The 14,870-nt window shown below is 43.5% G+C and overlaps 1 protein-coding gene across 1 annotated transcript in view; it reads right to left on the bottom strand.

Annotated features, from left to right (window-relative positions):
* The window catches only part of lrpprc (leucine-rich pentatricopeptide repeat containing), a 202,942-nt gene that overhangs the window by 83,235 nt on the left and 104,837 nt on the right, over positions 1 to 14,870 (bottom strand). The window contains exons 21-23 of the mRNA XM_072510996.1: positions 2,155 to 2,285; positions 1,812 to 1,897; positions 491 to 698 (exon numbers count right to left, since the gene is read on the bottom strand). Of these exons, the coding sequence (XP_072367097.1) occupies positions 491 to 698; positions 1,812 to 1,897; positions 2,155 to 2,285 (425 nt within the window). The remainder of the gene's footprint in view (positions 1 to 490; positions 699 to 1,811; positions 1,898 to 2,154; positions 2,286 to 14,870) is intronic.

Genomic DNA, 14,870 nt, shown 5'->3' with positions numbered 1-14,870 from the left:
ACATGAATTCCAATACTGTGTGATTAATTACTTCTGACCACAAGTACAAAGAGACGTTTAAATAACGGTACAGCTACAAAACCGAGACATTGAGATTACAATTAAATTGGGTGAGCCATTATATTTAAATAATTCCCTATCCCATAAAGCTCTGCATTTTCAAAGTAAAATTCATAGCTCAGCTATTTTTCTTCCATATTTCTAAATGACATTTTTCGAAACATTCTACTCATCACCTGAAGTGTGCATTTCTGTCAAACCTTTTTCTGAAATCTCTCTCCATGGACATAAATTCTTCACCAGACATTTTAAACTCTTAAGCTTAGCTAATAACTATGAAAATTACACATTAATTCACAAAGCCAATTAAGCTTTTCTTGAAAAAAATGATTATTTTGTAAAATAAGCACGCACATTACAAAAGCGCAGAGTCCTTTGTTCAGCAGTTTGTGGCTATTGGGAAATGTTGATTTTTGCATTTTTGACTTACTGATCAAGATGGACTCCAATCAGTGGTGAACACAGGTTGGCAGTAGGCTTGGCCAACCCCAAACTCACAATGGATTCATGTAGCTGTTTTACTGTATCTGCTTCTCCCTTCATAGCCACCGCATTCAGGATATGGAAGAATGAAGTGACAGTATTCTCTCTTTGAGCAACATCTTTCTCTTTCATCTCCTTTAGGATTAGAATAGCATCTACAAGGCAAAACACACAAGGTTCCCAGCTAAAATTTATTCAAGAGAAAAACAAACTGCCTTTTTTTAAATGGCATTTTAACTAAGCAAGAATGCAAATTCTGGAGTATAATGCAGATTTCAAGTTAATTACTACTTGTATATCTATGCGAGACTACAATTATATACCACAATGGCATGATTTTATCATTTCTCTGCTACTGTGACTACAAATTATAGGCAATATCTGTGTGCCCACTCTGCACCGTATAACCCTGCACAGCCTGCCCTGTAGCTGCACAATCTCACTAAATGGATGCTTTTATCCTTCAATGATAACATCTGCTAAATCACACTATTGTTTCTCTAGCAGATGGTTTGTCACGAGGCCAGATAATTAAGATGTGTTTACACTGTATTTACATCTAGACTAATGGCTTGATACCGATACAGCCTGTTTGCAGAGCCGATACTAATTATCCAGTCTTAGCGAGGGAAAGCTTTCTAACAGTCTGCATTAAAAAAATAAGATTTGATAATCTGAACAAATTAGTTCTCCTTATGGAATAGACCTAGTCCATTCTCATATTTCAACAAAAGCAAGCACTGTGGCTTTTAGCAACTAATCCAACAAAGTGAATTATTTCAAAATGTTTTAAAATGTTCCAAATATAATTCTGAAATTGAATTGAGCATTTATTTCCAAATAGCATATTCAAACTGTTTTATAAATGCCATCCAACTTTGCATTCAAGTTATCATGCATTACCATACTAAAACAAAAATAAAAACCATTAGTGGAGACACAGTAGGCAATCTGTGCCAAAAGTCATGTCCCTCAAACTTCGAATGGCTATGTTAATAAAAAGAGCTGGGAAAAAAAAAGCAAATGCACTGAGCTGTGCAAAATATAAATGACGAGCTTGCCAAGCCATTATAACTACTGTAATGGCCTGCACTGTCCAGCATTTTCATGTGAATTCACTTGAAAATTATCATACGCCATGCTAATATAACCTTTGAAGGCATGGTAGAGACCATCAAAATAAAGTCAAATTCTCATTCACTTCCCAGTAAATGCTTAATTGTGATTTTTTTAAAAACTAAATTATTTTACACCAGCAGTTAGCTTACCTTCTACTTTATCATGCTTGGCTAGGACCCTCACAAGTGCCAAGTACTTATTTGTGTCAAGGGTAACAGAAGAATCTTTACGGTCCCTTAAATTTCAGAACAAGAGGGAAAAAAAGCACAACTGAGCAGTTTTATTTAGTAGTTCAAAATGTTGCAGTAATGCAACGTTCAACTTCATGCTATATAAAAATCAATGTGGAGCAACTCAGTTTTAATTCATCCATGGTCTGGGCTCTGATTAAGATTTTATGAAGGGAATCTGAAGATTTCTACCTGTTGAATTCAGGAAGGTCCTTGTATCAGCATAAATTAACCAGACATATTTCTGCACCAGTGTACTTACACTTCTTGTTTCAGGTTCATTGCTTCCTCTGCATTATCATGTCGACAGCAAAGATTTATTAGTGCAGCGTAGCCACCGATAGCCATGTCCGATTCATACTGAGCTTTCACTTCAAGGGCTTTTTGCATATTCTAGAAAGAGTATGAAAAAGCAGAACCTCTGAAGATGGTATTGGCTGCATATTATAAATCTAACATTTCCTCTCTCACTGGAACGTTTACAGTTGGTGCAATTTTTGTTTACTATTCAGTACATTTAATTGTTATACAGGTGGGTTCACACCACCTTCTTAAAAATAAAGCGTGGCTGGCAGAGCAAATGAAAGATAATATTTTTTTAAAGAAATTGAGCACCCAGAAAATGTCAAACACTAATCATTGGAGTAAAGGTTGATTATTTCATACATAGATTACTTTCAATATACTTTTAGTAAGATTAAATAATGGCGCTCATTGTAATGAACAGAACAGGGATGTGTAGGTTAGGTTATGGGGATTGGGTGGGGTGGACAGGGTGGTGGGCAGGGGAGTGGATATGGTAGAGTGCTCATTCAAAGTGTCGGTGCAGACTCGATGGGCGGAAAGGCTTCCTTCTGCACTGTACGCAATCCAATGAATCTAATCTATGAATATTGCATTTCTTGAAATAAAAAATTCTCCCTTCAGTTTAAATACTACACAGAATTGACGAACATGAAATATATATAATTTTTACTAACTTCTGGCCAGGTCTCAATTTCTGATGCAACTGCACTTAGCCAGTTATGTTATCTTGAGTGCACATTTTGACCAGTAACAACAGAAATCCAAATATTCAGTAATTTTAGCAGCGTGTTTGTAGGGAGTTAGCCACCAAAAGTCAGCACCTACCACAGGTAGAAATGAGGGGAAAAAATAAAGAGACTGAGTAGTCACAACTCCAAGAAACCAGTGGCAAATTGCCCACCTTGCTTGGTGGGGCAACGTGGGTCATGAGGCCAGAAAGAAAGGATGAAAAATACCTCAAAAATAGAGTATGGTCATTCGAGGGTCAGAGGCAGGCTTCCATAAAACATGGAGGCCATTCACCAACTTGTTCCAGGACCTGTTTGAAACCAACAGAGTGAGAGGGGGGGGGGGGGCGGGCACACACGGGTGCCAACGGGACAGCATTGAACACATAGGGAGGGGAGGCTAGGGGGAGGAGTGGGGAGGCTGAAGAACAGCCGGAATGGATAATAGGTGGTTCAGTGCAAGCCACAAAGAACAGAACCCCCAAAGAAGCACCGAAAAAGGAGTGGGGGGCAGGGCCAATCGAGAGAGGGGAAAGGGAAAGAGCTGCACATGTAAATAGATGACATTCACCTACTGGAAGATATATGATCAAACAAAAGTACCCTATAACAACAAAAATGGGGGCGATGTTAATGGAAAGTTCTTGTATATTACACACAAACCACGTACCCTTGTCTACTGTGTAGTGTATAAAATGAAAAAATGCAATAAAAACATTTTTTTAAAATCTGGCAAAGAACCAAGCATCGTCAGAGCTACATGTATTCCCAGCAGTATTAACCAAACGATCAAAAGTATGGTCAGCAGTCTGGCTGAAATCAGTTCATTCAGCACAGAGCTGCAGTAGGGAGCTACAATTGTCCGTATCGCTGGGTTTGGGGTGGGGGGGGGGGGGGGGGTGAAGAAGAGGTGGAAACTCTTCAGTGTTCCTACTTTATGACCGTCAGGAAATTGGCATAGAGCAGGGCAAGATTAGATTCTGCTGCAATGTTACCCCGGGCAAAACCATCCCATACCCTGCCAAGATCCATCGTCACAAGTTCACACTTGAATAATAGTCACAACAGAAAGGGGAGCTTAACTCCAATGGAATAATATCCCAAGTAGTCAGTCAACACTTTTGGAAAACTGATGAGGAAAAATGAAACAAACATTTGAAAGGAAATAATGAATACATATTGCGCTTCTAGTTTATATTGCTTTTTAAAAAGGGAGCGCCTCTCGAGATTTAGTGCACACTTGTAAAGGTGGATGAGACATATTTATGATTTTAAAAAATAAACATGACACCACTTACAGCGACAGATTGCTCATTACAGAACACGCTCTCAAGTACTACAAATTAGAAAATGCCACACTATTAAAAAATTTATAAATTTAACATAGCATTGTACTTCATAACTTCTCCTTCAGATAGTGAATTATGTGGAGAATGATATTTTAGCCCACTCATGATTTATGACTAGGGCATGAAACTTTCAGGCAATTGCAACTAAATAGGGGAAGATGGTGGCATTGTGGCAATGTCATTGGACTCGTAATCCAGAAGACTACACTTATGTGAGAAATAAGAGGATGATCAGAGCGAGAGTAGGGTCGATCAGGGCTAGTGGAGGGAACTTGTGCCTAGAGTCTGAGGAGGTTGGGGAGGCCCCAAATGAATATTTTGCTTCAGTATTCAATAGAGAGAGGGACCTTGTTGCCCATGAGAACAGCCTGAACCAGGTTAATAGACTCGAACAGGTTGATATTAAGAAGGAGGATGTGCTGGAAATTTTTAAAAGCATCAGGATAGAGAAGTCCCCTGGGCCAGACGGGATATACCCAAGTTTACTACGGGAAGCGAGGGAGGAGATTGCTGTGCCATTGGCGATGATCTTTGCGTCCTCACTCTCCACTGGAGCAGTGCCGGATGATTGGAGGGAGGCGAATGTTGTTCCCCTGTTCAAGAAAGGGAATAGGGAAATCCCTGGGAATTACAGACCAGTCAGTCTTACGTGTCTGTGATGAGCAAAGTACTGGAAAGAATACGGAGAGATCGGATTTATGATTATTTAGAAAAACATAGATGATTAAATATAGTCAGCATGGCTTTGTGAGGGGCACATCATGCCTCGCAAGCCTCATTTGAATTCTTTGAGGATGTGATGAGACACATTGATGAAGGTCGGGCAGTGGATGTGGTGTATATGGATTTCAGTAAGGCAGTTGATAAGGTTCCCCATGGCAGGCTCATGGGTTACAGGGAAATTTGGCTGTCTGGATACAGAATTGGCTGGCCAAAAGAAGACAGCGAGTGGTAATGGATGGAAATTATTCCGCCTGGAGGTCGGTGACCAGTGGTGTCCCGCAGGGATCTGTTCTGGGAACTCTGCTCTTTGTGGGTTTTATAAATGACTTGGATGAGGAAGTGGAAGGGTGGGGTAGTAGGTTTGCCGATGACACAAAGGTTGGTGGAGTTTTAGATAGTGTCGAGGGCTGTTGCAGGTTACAACAGAGCATTGACAGGATGCAGAGCTGGGTTGAGAAGTGGCAGATGGAGTTCAATCTAGATAAACGTGAAGTGACTCATTTTGGAAGGTCGAATTTGAATGCTGAAAACAGGACTAAAGGCAGGATTCTTGGAAGTGTGGAGGAACAGAAGGATCTTGTGGTCCACGTACATAGATTCTCAAATTTGGCACCCAGGTTGATGGGGTTGTTAAGAAGGCGTACGGTGTGTTGGCTTTCATTAACAAGGGGATTAAGTTTAAGAGTCGCGAGGTTTTGTTGCAGCTTTACAAAACTCTAGGTAGACCACACTTGGAATAGCGTGTCCAGTTCTGGTAGCCTCATTATAGGAAGGATGTGGATGCTTTGGAGGGGGTGCAGAGGAGATTTACCAGGATGCTGCCTGGACTGTAGGGCATGTCTTATGAAGAAAGGTTGAGGGAGCTAGGGCTTTTCTCACTGGAGCGAAGAAGGAAGAGAGGTGACTTGATAGAGGTGTACATACAAGGTGATGAGAGGCATGGATAGAGTGGATAGCTAGAGACTTTTCCCCAGGGCGGAAATGGCTATCATGAGGGGACAAAATTTTAAGGTGATTGGAGTAAGGTATAGGTGAGATGTCAGAGGTCGGTTCTTTACACAGAGTGGTGAGTGCGTAGAATGCACTGCAAGCAGAGGTGGTGGAATCAGAGTCATTAGGGACATTTAAGCGACTCTGAACAGAAGTAAATTGAAGAGGTGTAGGTTAGGTTGATCTTAGATTAGGATAAATGGCCGGCACAATATTGTGGGCCGAAGGGCCTGTACTGATTTATGTTCTATTAATGCTCTGGGGTTATGGATTCAAATCCCACCACTGCAGTTGGTGGAATTTGAATTCAATTAATAAATCTGGAACATAAAGTTTGTCTCAGTAATGGTGACCATGAAACTATCTTCAATCGTCAGAAAAGGATCATCTGGTTCATTATCGTTCTTTAGGGTAGGAAATCTGCCACCATTGCCCGGTCTGGTCTGTCTGCGGCTCCAGGCCCACAGCAATGTGGTTGACTCTTAACGGTCCTCTGAAATATTCAGCTCAAGGGCAATCAGGAATGAGCAACAAATGCTGTCTTTGGCAGTGACACCGACATTCCATGAATGAGTAAAAAAAAATAATAGGAGATTAAACATTGGCCAATATTTTGCAGCAGTAATTATGGTGAAACCGAGCATTTGTCACTAATGACTCTTCTGAAATTACAGCAACTTCTGAAGTCAACTTATGCGCAGATAAACACAGAAATCCAGAAATTACTCTCAGTGATGCTATGTTTACCGAGAGGGTGTGCTGTTGCAGTACCCCTCAGACTGCAGTCAAGTAGTAATCACTGAACTGGCGAGAACTGCTCAAGTCATTATAGCTCAGGAGGAGGCCATTCAGCCTATGTCGGCTCGCTGTAGAACAATCCAGTTAGCTCCACTCTTCCATTGTATATCGATAACCCTGCAAGTTTATTTTCCTCTACAGCCCATCCAGTATCCTTTTGAAGTCACCAATAAGTCCCTCCTTTTAACCCCATGTAGGAGCGAGTTCCAGATCATTACCACTTGCTGTATATAAAAGTTCTTCCAATCATCCCCCTGCAATTCATGTCGAAAACCTTCATCTGAGTCCCGTAGTCCTTGCCCCCATCAACTAATGGAAACATTGTCAGCAAGGGGTCACGTGATGTGAGCGTGGGAGTGGCTGTGTTTTCACGAACTCCAGCTCTGCTCATTTTTTTTTTCCGACATGACTTGCAGGGGGATGATTGGAAGAACTTTTATATACAGCAAGTGGTAATGATCTGGAACTCGCTCCTACGTGGGGTTAAAAGGAGAGGCTGTTTCGCACAGGGCTAAATCGTTGGCTTTGAAAGTAGACCAAGGCAGGCCAGCAGCACGGTCCAATTCCCGTAACAGCCTCCCCGAACAGGCGCCGGAATGTGGCGACTAGGGGCTTTTCACAGTAACTTCATTTGAAGCCTACTTGTGACAATAAGCGATTTTCATTTCATTTTAATCCGTCTTTTCATTCTTGTGCACATTTCTTTTTTGTCTTTTATTGGTTTACATGGTTTATAGTATGTTCCGAGAATTGTTGGTCAGCGATTTTGCATGATGGAGCCGAGTTAGAATATCTAAATCCTCACTGAAGGACTTGGGGTGGGGCCATGCCTTCACTGGTGCAGTTGCTTTTGAGCGGGCTCCCACCCTTGCGCTGTGTTGCACATCGACGGTTGATGTTTACCTACAAAGAGGCTCTTCTGGCTAGAAATTTCGATTCTGTGATACAGGTTGTCAAGGGCCAATTCCAAGAGTTGCGGGTGTTGCTTTGGTGGCAATGGCAGCTCATGAGGGGTCTCTTGTGGTAGCAAGTGCACTGTCCCTGGAAAGCCAACCTCCATACGGTTGAGTTGCTGCTGCATGGCCTGACATCCATCTTGACTGAGTCGGGAAGGAGAAAAGGGGAACAGGAGAGGAGTGCTGCTGAGTCCGGTTTCCGAGGTGAGGCATTGGCAAAGTTGTCTAAATCAGCCATATTCAATGACTGCGCCTCCAATGCTCGTTGGAGCCACTCTGAGATGGAATTCCTCCTCATCTTACTTTTAAATCTCTTTTTTGAAGCTGTGCCAAGTTCTAGATTCCCCCACGAGGGGAAACATTCTCTCAGTATTTAACCTATCAAACCCTCAGAACTTCTAACTTTCAATAAGACCACTCCTCATTCTTCCCATGTAATAAAGGCCGACATTCCATTTCCTTTCCGGATTACCTGCATACAAATATTTTGAGATTCATGCCACTCAGATCCCGAAGAATATCAGTATTTACTGTCTCTCTCTAATTAAAATATTCTGTTTTCCTATTCTTCCCACCGAAGTGGACAACTTCACATTTTCCCACATTATAATCCAGCTGTCAATCTTTTTGTCCTTAACTTAAACCATCTATATCCATTTGCAAACTCTTGGTATCCTCCTCACAACTTCCTTTCTTACTTATCTTTGTATCCTCAGCAAATTTGACTACAATAAAGTTGGTTCCTTCATCCAAGTCATTAACATTGATCATAAATAGTTGAAGCCCCAACACTAGACCCCAAGGCATTTCACAGGAGTTTGCCAATCTGCTGCTTTGTTCCCGTTTTCAGCTTCTTCTTCATGGGTTATTCACCAGAGACCCTGGAGTTCACACCAGCACTGCTGGCAGCAGTATTGCTCTCGTGCCCAGAATACATGACGTCAGTATACAGGGCACATGACCGGCTCTCTACCGCCACTCCAGGCAGGAAGACTCCAGCGATTTAAAAAAATAAATCTGCTCCTGGGTCAGTGCATTGACATCAGGAAGAAGCATTCTGCCCTGCTGGGCTCTGGGTCTGTGTACTGCTGAGGGAACACATATGCGCGGAAAGGCTGGCATTCTGAAAGCCGTTCACGGCCCGCATTTCTGAAAGCCGCTCGCACTGTTGGGCACTACTGTCCCGCGATCGGGAACACCACGTGCATGGCCCCGTGATTGTGAACACCGCAACGCGTGGCCCCCCCCCCTCAAACCTCCCGGCACCCACCTGTGGGTCACAACCATAGGTTTGAAAATGACTGACGCAAGGGACCTCAAGGACGTGCCTATCACCCGCAAGGTGACAGGAATCAAGGACTTCTGGTCAGACCACAGTCTTCTCTGTTCTGTGATTATCAATGTTGCCCCAAAGCAGTGGCAGCAACAGAAATGATGCTGCAGAAAAACCATTGCCTTGGCTCTCAAATATCTTGATACGAAAGGCCCATTTCAGCCAATGCCTGACAAACCTGAAGACTCCCAGTGATCCAGAGTGTCCACAGCACCTGGTCTGCCCTCAAAATCTCCTTAATTAGCAACTGTGAAGGAGACTTTTGGTCACTGTCAGGAAACACCAAGACTGGTTCGAAGAGAATGACCAGAAGATCCAGGAACTGATAAGTCTGAAGCGAAAGGCTTGTCTGAATGTGAAACAGCAACCCAACTCGAGCAAGAAGCTCTACTGATGACTGAAGGCTGAGGTCACCAAAAGAATGGATGGTGGGTGGAGAAAGCTCAGAAAATCCAGCAGATTTCTGTCAACCATGACGCACAAGGCTTCTTTAGCACAGTCAAGACCACCTATGACCCAAGCATCCAAGGCTCCACCCCAATGTTGGCCAAGAATGGAGAGGTGCTCAAGAACAGTGAGGCAGTCAGCGCCCGCTGGAAGGAGCACTTCGAAGACCTCCTGAACAGAGACTCTATCCTCAATTAGAATGTCCATCCTGCAGCATGCTCCCCTCCACCATCTGAGGACAGCCCCAACCTGGCACGAGGTGAAAAGGTCAATTGACAACTTAACAAGGCATCAGGAGCTGGTAGAATCATTGAAGCACTAAATCAAGGCAGAGAAGCATTACTGGTGTGAATACATAACCCAATTTCTATTTTTAAAATTATTTTTTTAAATTTAGAGTATCCAATTTTTTTCCCCCCAATTAAGGGGCAATAGGGGCTGGTTTAACACACTGGGCTAAATCGCTGGCTTTTAAAGCAGACCAAGCAGGCCAGCAGCACAGTTCAATTCCCGTACCAGCCCCCCCCCCCCCCCGAACAGGTGCCGGATTGTGGCGACTAGGGGCTTTTCACAGTAACTTCATTGAAGCCTACTTGTGACAATAAGCGATTTTCATTTCATTTCAATTTAGCGTGGACAATCCAGCTAACCTGCACATCTTTGGGTTGTGGGGGTGAGACCCACGCAGCACGCAGACACGGGGACAATGTGCAAACTCCATACCGACAGTGACCAGGAGTCGGGATCGAACCCGGGACCTCAGCGCCGTGAGGCAGCTAGTGCTAACCACTGCACCACCCTAACCTAATTTCTATTGTCATAAAAGAGGAGAACTTGTCAAGAGGTCTCTGATGCTGTAATTATGACCATCTTCAAGAAAGGTGACAAGTCAGACTACAATAACTACAGAGGAATTTCTCTGCTGTGGGCCACAGAGAAGGTCATTGCAAGAGTCCTCCTGAATCGCCTTCTCCCTGCGGCCAAAGAGCTCCTCCCAGAGATGCGATGCCGATTCCGCCCACTAAGGGGCACAACGGACATTATATTCACTGCGCAGTAACTGCAAGAGAAATGCAGGGAACAGCACCAACTATTGTACATGGTCTCTCAAAGGCCTTTGACACTCAACCGCGAGGGATTATGGAACATCCTCCTCTTTTGGCTGGCTCCAAAGGTTTGTTACTCTCCTCCCGTTCCATGATGACATGCAGGCCAAGCCACACAATCCACTATGGACTCCATTCACGTTTGGAGTGGGGTCAAGCAAGGCGGTGTTATCGCACCAATGCTTTTCTCTATCTTCTCATGCTCCATCTCACGCTCAGCAAGCTCTCCGCTGGAGTGAAGCTAAACTACAGAACAAACAGGAAACTGTTCAACCTCCGCCACCTGCAGGCCAGATTCAAGGTTTTCCCATCCGCTGTCACTGAACCACAATACAAGAGCAAGGGTCTTACACTAAACATCCACCTACGACAAAGGTCCTCTACCAACCTGTCCAAACCACACAACACTGCCTCTTGGTTATCAAAATACCCAACAAGGTCTTGGACAAGGTGTACCACTTTCCATACCTTGGAAGCCTACTGTCAACAAAGGCAAACATCGATAACTGGGTTCACCACCACCTTCAGTGTGCCAGCGCAGCCTTCGATCACTTGAGAAACTGTGTTTGAAGACCAGGATCTCAGGCCCAGCATCAAGCTCACAGAGCAATAATGATAACCACCTCCCGAATTGCTCAGAGACATGGAGTATATTCTCGCTAAGGCCATCATCCTCAGCATCAAAGCTGACCACGCTCGATCAGCTTCGCTGGCTGGGCCACATTGTCCGCATGCCTGACACAAGACTCCCAAAACAAGTGCTCTACTCGGAGCCTCGACATGCAAGTGAACCCCAGGAATGATAGAATTTGCAGTGCAGAAGGAGGCCATTTGGCCCATCGAGTCTGCAACAGCCCTTGGAAAGAGCACCCTACTTAGCCCACACCTCCACCCTATCCCCGTAACCCAGTAACCCCACCTAACCTTTTTTTTTGGACACCAAGTGTAATTTAGCATGGCCAATCCACCTAACCTGCACATCTTTGGACTGTGGGAGGAAACCAGAGCACTCGGAGGAAACCCACGCAGACACGGGGAGAACGTGCAGACTCCGCACACAGTGACCCAAACCAGGAATCGAACCTGGGAACCCTGGAGCTGTGAGGCAACAGTGCTAACCACTGTTAATGTGTCGTCCTGAAGGGCAGAGGAAATGCTTCAGTGACACCGTCAAAGCCTCCTTGGAAAAAGTACAACACCCCCACCAACACCTGGGAATTCTTGGTTTAAGACTGCCTCAAGTGGTGGAAAACATCCAGGGAGGAGCTGAACACAGAGTTTCATCGCCAAGAGCAAGTTGAAGGCAAGGGTCAACAGCGGAAGGAGTGCATGGTAACCTGGGCAGCCTATGCACCTGCGCCTCCAACTACTGTCTGCCCTATCCGTGACAGAGACAATAGGTCGCGCATTGGACTCCTCAGTCACCTGACAGCATATTTTTAGTGTGGAAGCAAGTCATCCTTGACTCCAGAAGACTGCCTAAGATTAAGGTGACTTTTTCCTCGTGATCTTGATGGTCTTGGGTTCCTCGGTCTCTTTTGATATTGTTATTGGGTTGCTTTTTGTGCATCTTCTACTTTAAAAACAGATACAAAATACTTGTTCCAAGCCTCTGTCATTTTCTTGCTTCCCATTGTTAATTCCCAGTCTCACCTTCTAAGGGACCAACGCTCACTTCAGCTACTTTCCTTTTTATATACGTCAATCCATTAACTTCATTTTGTCATTCTCATGTCCTTCTCTGTCATCATCTTAAATCAAATTATATTGTGGTCACTATTGCCAAGATATTGCCCTACTTTCACATTTTTTATCTGCTTGTACATTACCCATGACTAGATCCAGTAGCATAGCTTCCCTTGTCGGGTTTTTAACCTCTTCTATCCAATTAAAATGACACTAGTTGTTGATTTTCCTTTTACTGGATTTCTTAATTCGTCTGCATATTTGTTTCTCTATTTTCCTTTTACTGTTACGTGGTCTGTACACGATATTTTATCTGCATCCAGATGGATTGTATTTTTGTCTTGTTCATGGCAGTAGAATAAAGGGACACAGCTATTATGTCATCCTGAATAAGTAGTCCACCTCCTTGTTTCCCCCCTCTATCTTTCCTAAATGTACTAACCTGTTCCTTTCCATTTGCGTGGGGAGAAAGAATTTCAAGAAATGCATGAACAGGAGCATAGTTGTAAAATTCAAACAGACAAACTGATCTGCTGATGGAAACTCCAGCAGCTCAAAGGCAACCACAGAACTCTACATTCGTAAGTCATCAAAGATTGATTCGTAGATAGTTAATGAGATCTTCTGGCATCAATGTCATCCAAACTGGTTAAGTAAATGATTGGAGGAAGAACTACTGTTAAAATTAAAACTAATGTGCAAGGTTCCACATTCCTCTGTATTAAGTCTATTAATAGTCAGGAGCAGCGCTAATAGATATTTGTCTACGGGGAACTAACTATCTCTTTGGCTTTATGTAACTATCAGTCTTTCTATTTGCTCAATCAGGTTTGTTTTCTTTCATAAGAATCTTATGAAAGAATAAGTTATCTTGCAGATGCAGAAAAGTGCCTTTACCAGGTGCTGCCTGGAACGACCAGGAGTTGAAGAAAAAAAGTGAGCTAGACAGAGAGAGTGTATACCAGCCAACTGTAGACAAAAAAAATTTCAGTTTTCAGACGATCGGGGGCAGGGGGATGACGACGACGTAAGACGAGTTCAATTAAAGTTTCAGTGGAAGATAGTCCGGCTGCCAAAACTGGACTCATTGAAGATTTCAGAAGCTTATGGCTGTGTCCTAAAGATGGTAGGAGACAGACTCGACCACAACACTTGTAAGAACGGGACCATATAAGCTCTGAATGGTGCTAATCACATGCATAGACATGGGCTATTTAAGAGACCAGCTATTCAAAGCAGTTACATTTTCAGCTGTGCAAATAATTACTCTGTGTAATCTCACTAATTTAAAGCCTCAGACCCCCTGATCACTGTTCCAGTTAATGCTCAGTATCCTTCAGATTTGATTTAGTCAAATGCTACATTGCCTGTGTAACCGTTGCTGCTTTTTAAGTGTGTCTATCTAGTAGTGGTTTGCTACTCAAATACCTACTATAAAAACTTTTAAGAGTACAGGTGGCCACCATTTGGCACATTGCGTTTGTACTGGCTCTCAGAAAGAGCAGTCATGCTTTGTCAGACCTTCCTGCTTTTTATCAGTCTCCTTCCCTTATGTCCAATTTCCTTTTAAAATTCCTTAAGGAATCAACTTGCACCACTATTCCAGTCGTGTTCCAGCTATTGACAAATCCAATTTTTGAAAAAAAATTGCATCATCCTTATAGATCTTTCCTTAAAGATGATAGATTTGAAATCATTAAGTTATTGATCTACTCACCAGTGGGAATAATTTCTCTCCATCAAAAACTCATATCATCTTGGAAACATCTTTCGGTCACTTCTTAACCATATTTTTTCTTAACTTCATTTATGGGATGTGGGCGTGGCTGGTTAGGCCAGCATTCATTGCCCATCCCTAGTTGCCCTTCAGAAGGTGGTGGTGAGTTGCCTTCTTGAACCGCTGCAGTCCTTGAGGTGTAGGTACACCCACTCTGCTGTTAGGGAGGGAGTTCCAGGATGTTGCCCTAGTGACAGTGAAGGAATGGCGATATATTTCCAAGTGAGTGACTTGGAGAGGAACTTCCAGGTGGTGTTCCCAGGTATCTGCTACTCTTGTCCTTCTATATGGTAATGGTTGTGGGTTTGGAAGGTGCTGACTAAGGAACCTTGGTGAGTTACTGCAGTGCATCTTGTAGATGGTACACATGGCTGCCACTGTTCATTGGTGGTGGAGGGTTTGAATATTTGTGCAAGGGGGAGCAATCAAACGGGCTGCTTTGTCCTGGATGGTGTTGAACTTCTGGAGTGTTGTTGGAACTGTACTCACCCAGGCAGGTGGAGAGTATTCCATTACACTCCTGACTTGTGTCTTGTAGATGGTGGACAGGCTTTGGGGGGGTCAGGAGGTGAGTTACTCACCGGAGGATTCCGATCTGCTCCAAGGAGAACAGTCCAGATAACTCCACTACTCTCATGCCTATCTATGAAATATCTGTGTACCCAACATCAAGAAGTTGTGACTTGGAACCAATATAGTGCGTTTAGCGCTCGACTTTTTGATGAAATGGTTAAAAGTTGATCACTCACTCAACAGTTCCAGGGCAACCCGAGGATTAG

The sequence above is a fragment of the Scyliorhinus torazame genome, chromosome 1 (genome assembly GCF_047496885.1).
Source record: "Scyliorhinus torazame isolate Kashiwa2021f chromosome 1, sScyTor2.1, whole genome shotgun sequence".
NCBI lineage: Eukaryota > Metazoa > Chordata > Chondrichthyes > Carcharhiniformes > Scyliorhinidae > Scyliorhinus > Scyliorhinus torazame.
Note: the sequence above shows the minus strand (reverse complement) of the source record. Positions and strands in the feature narration are given on the sequence as shown.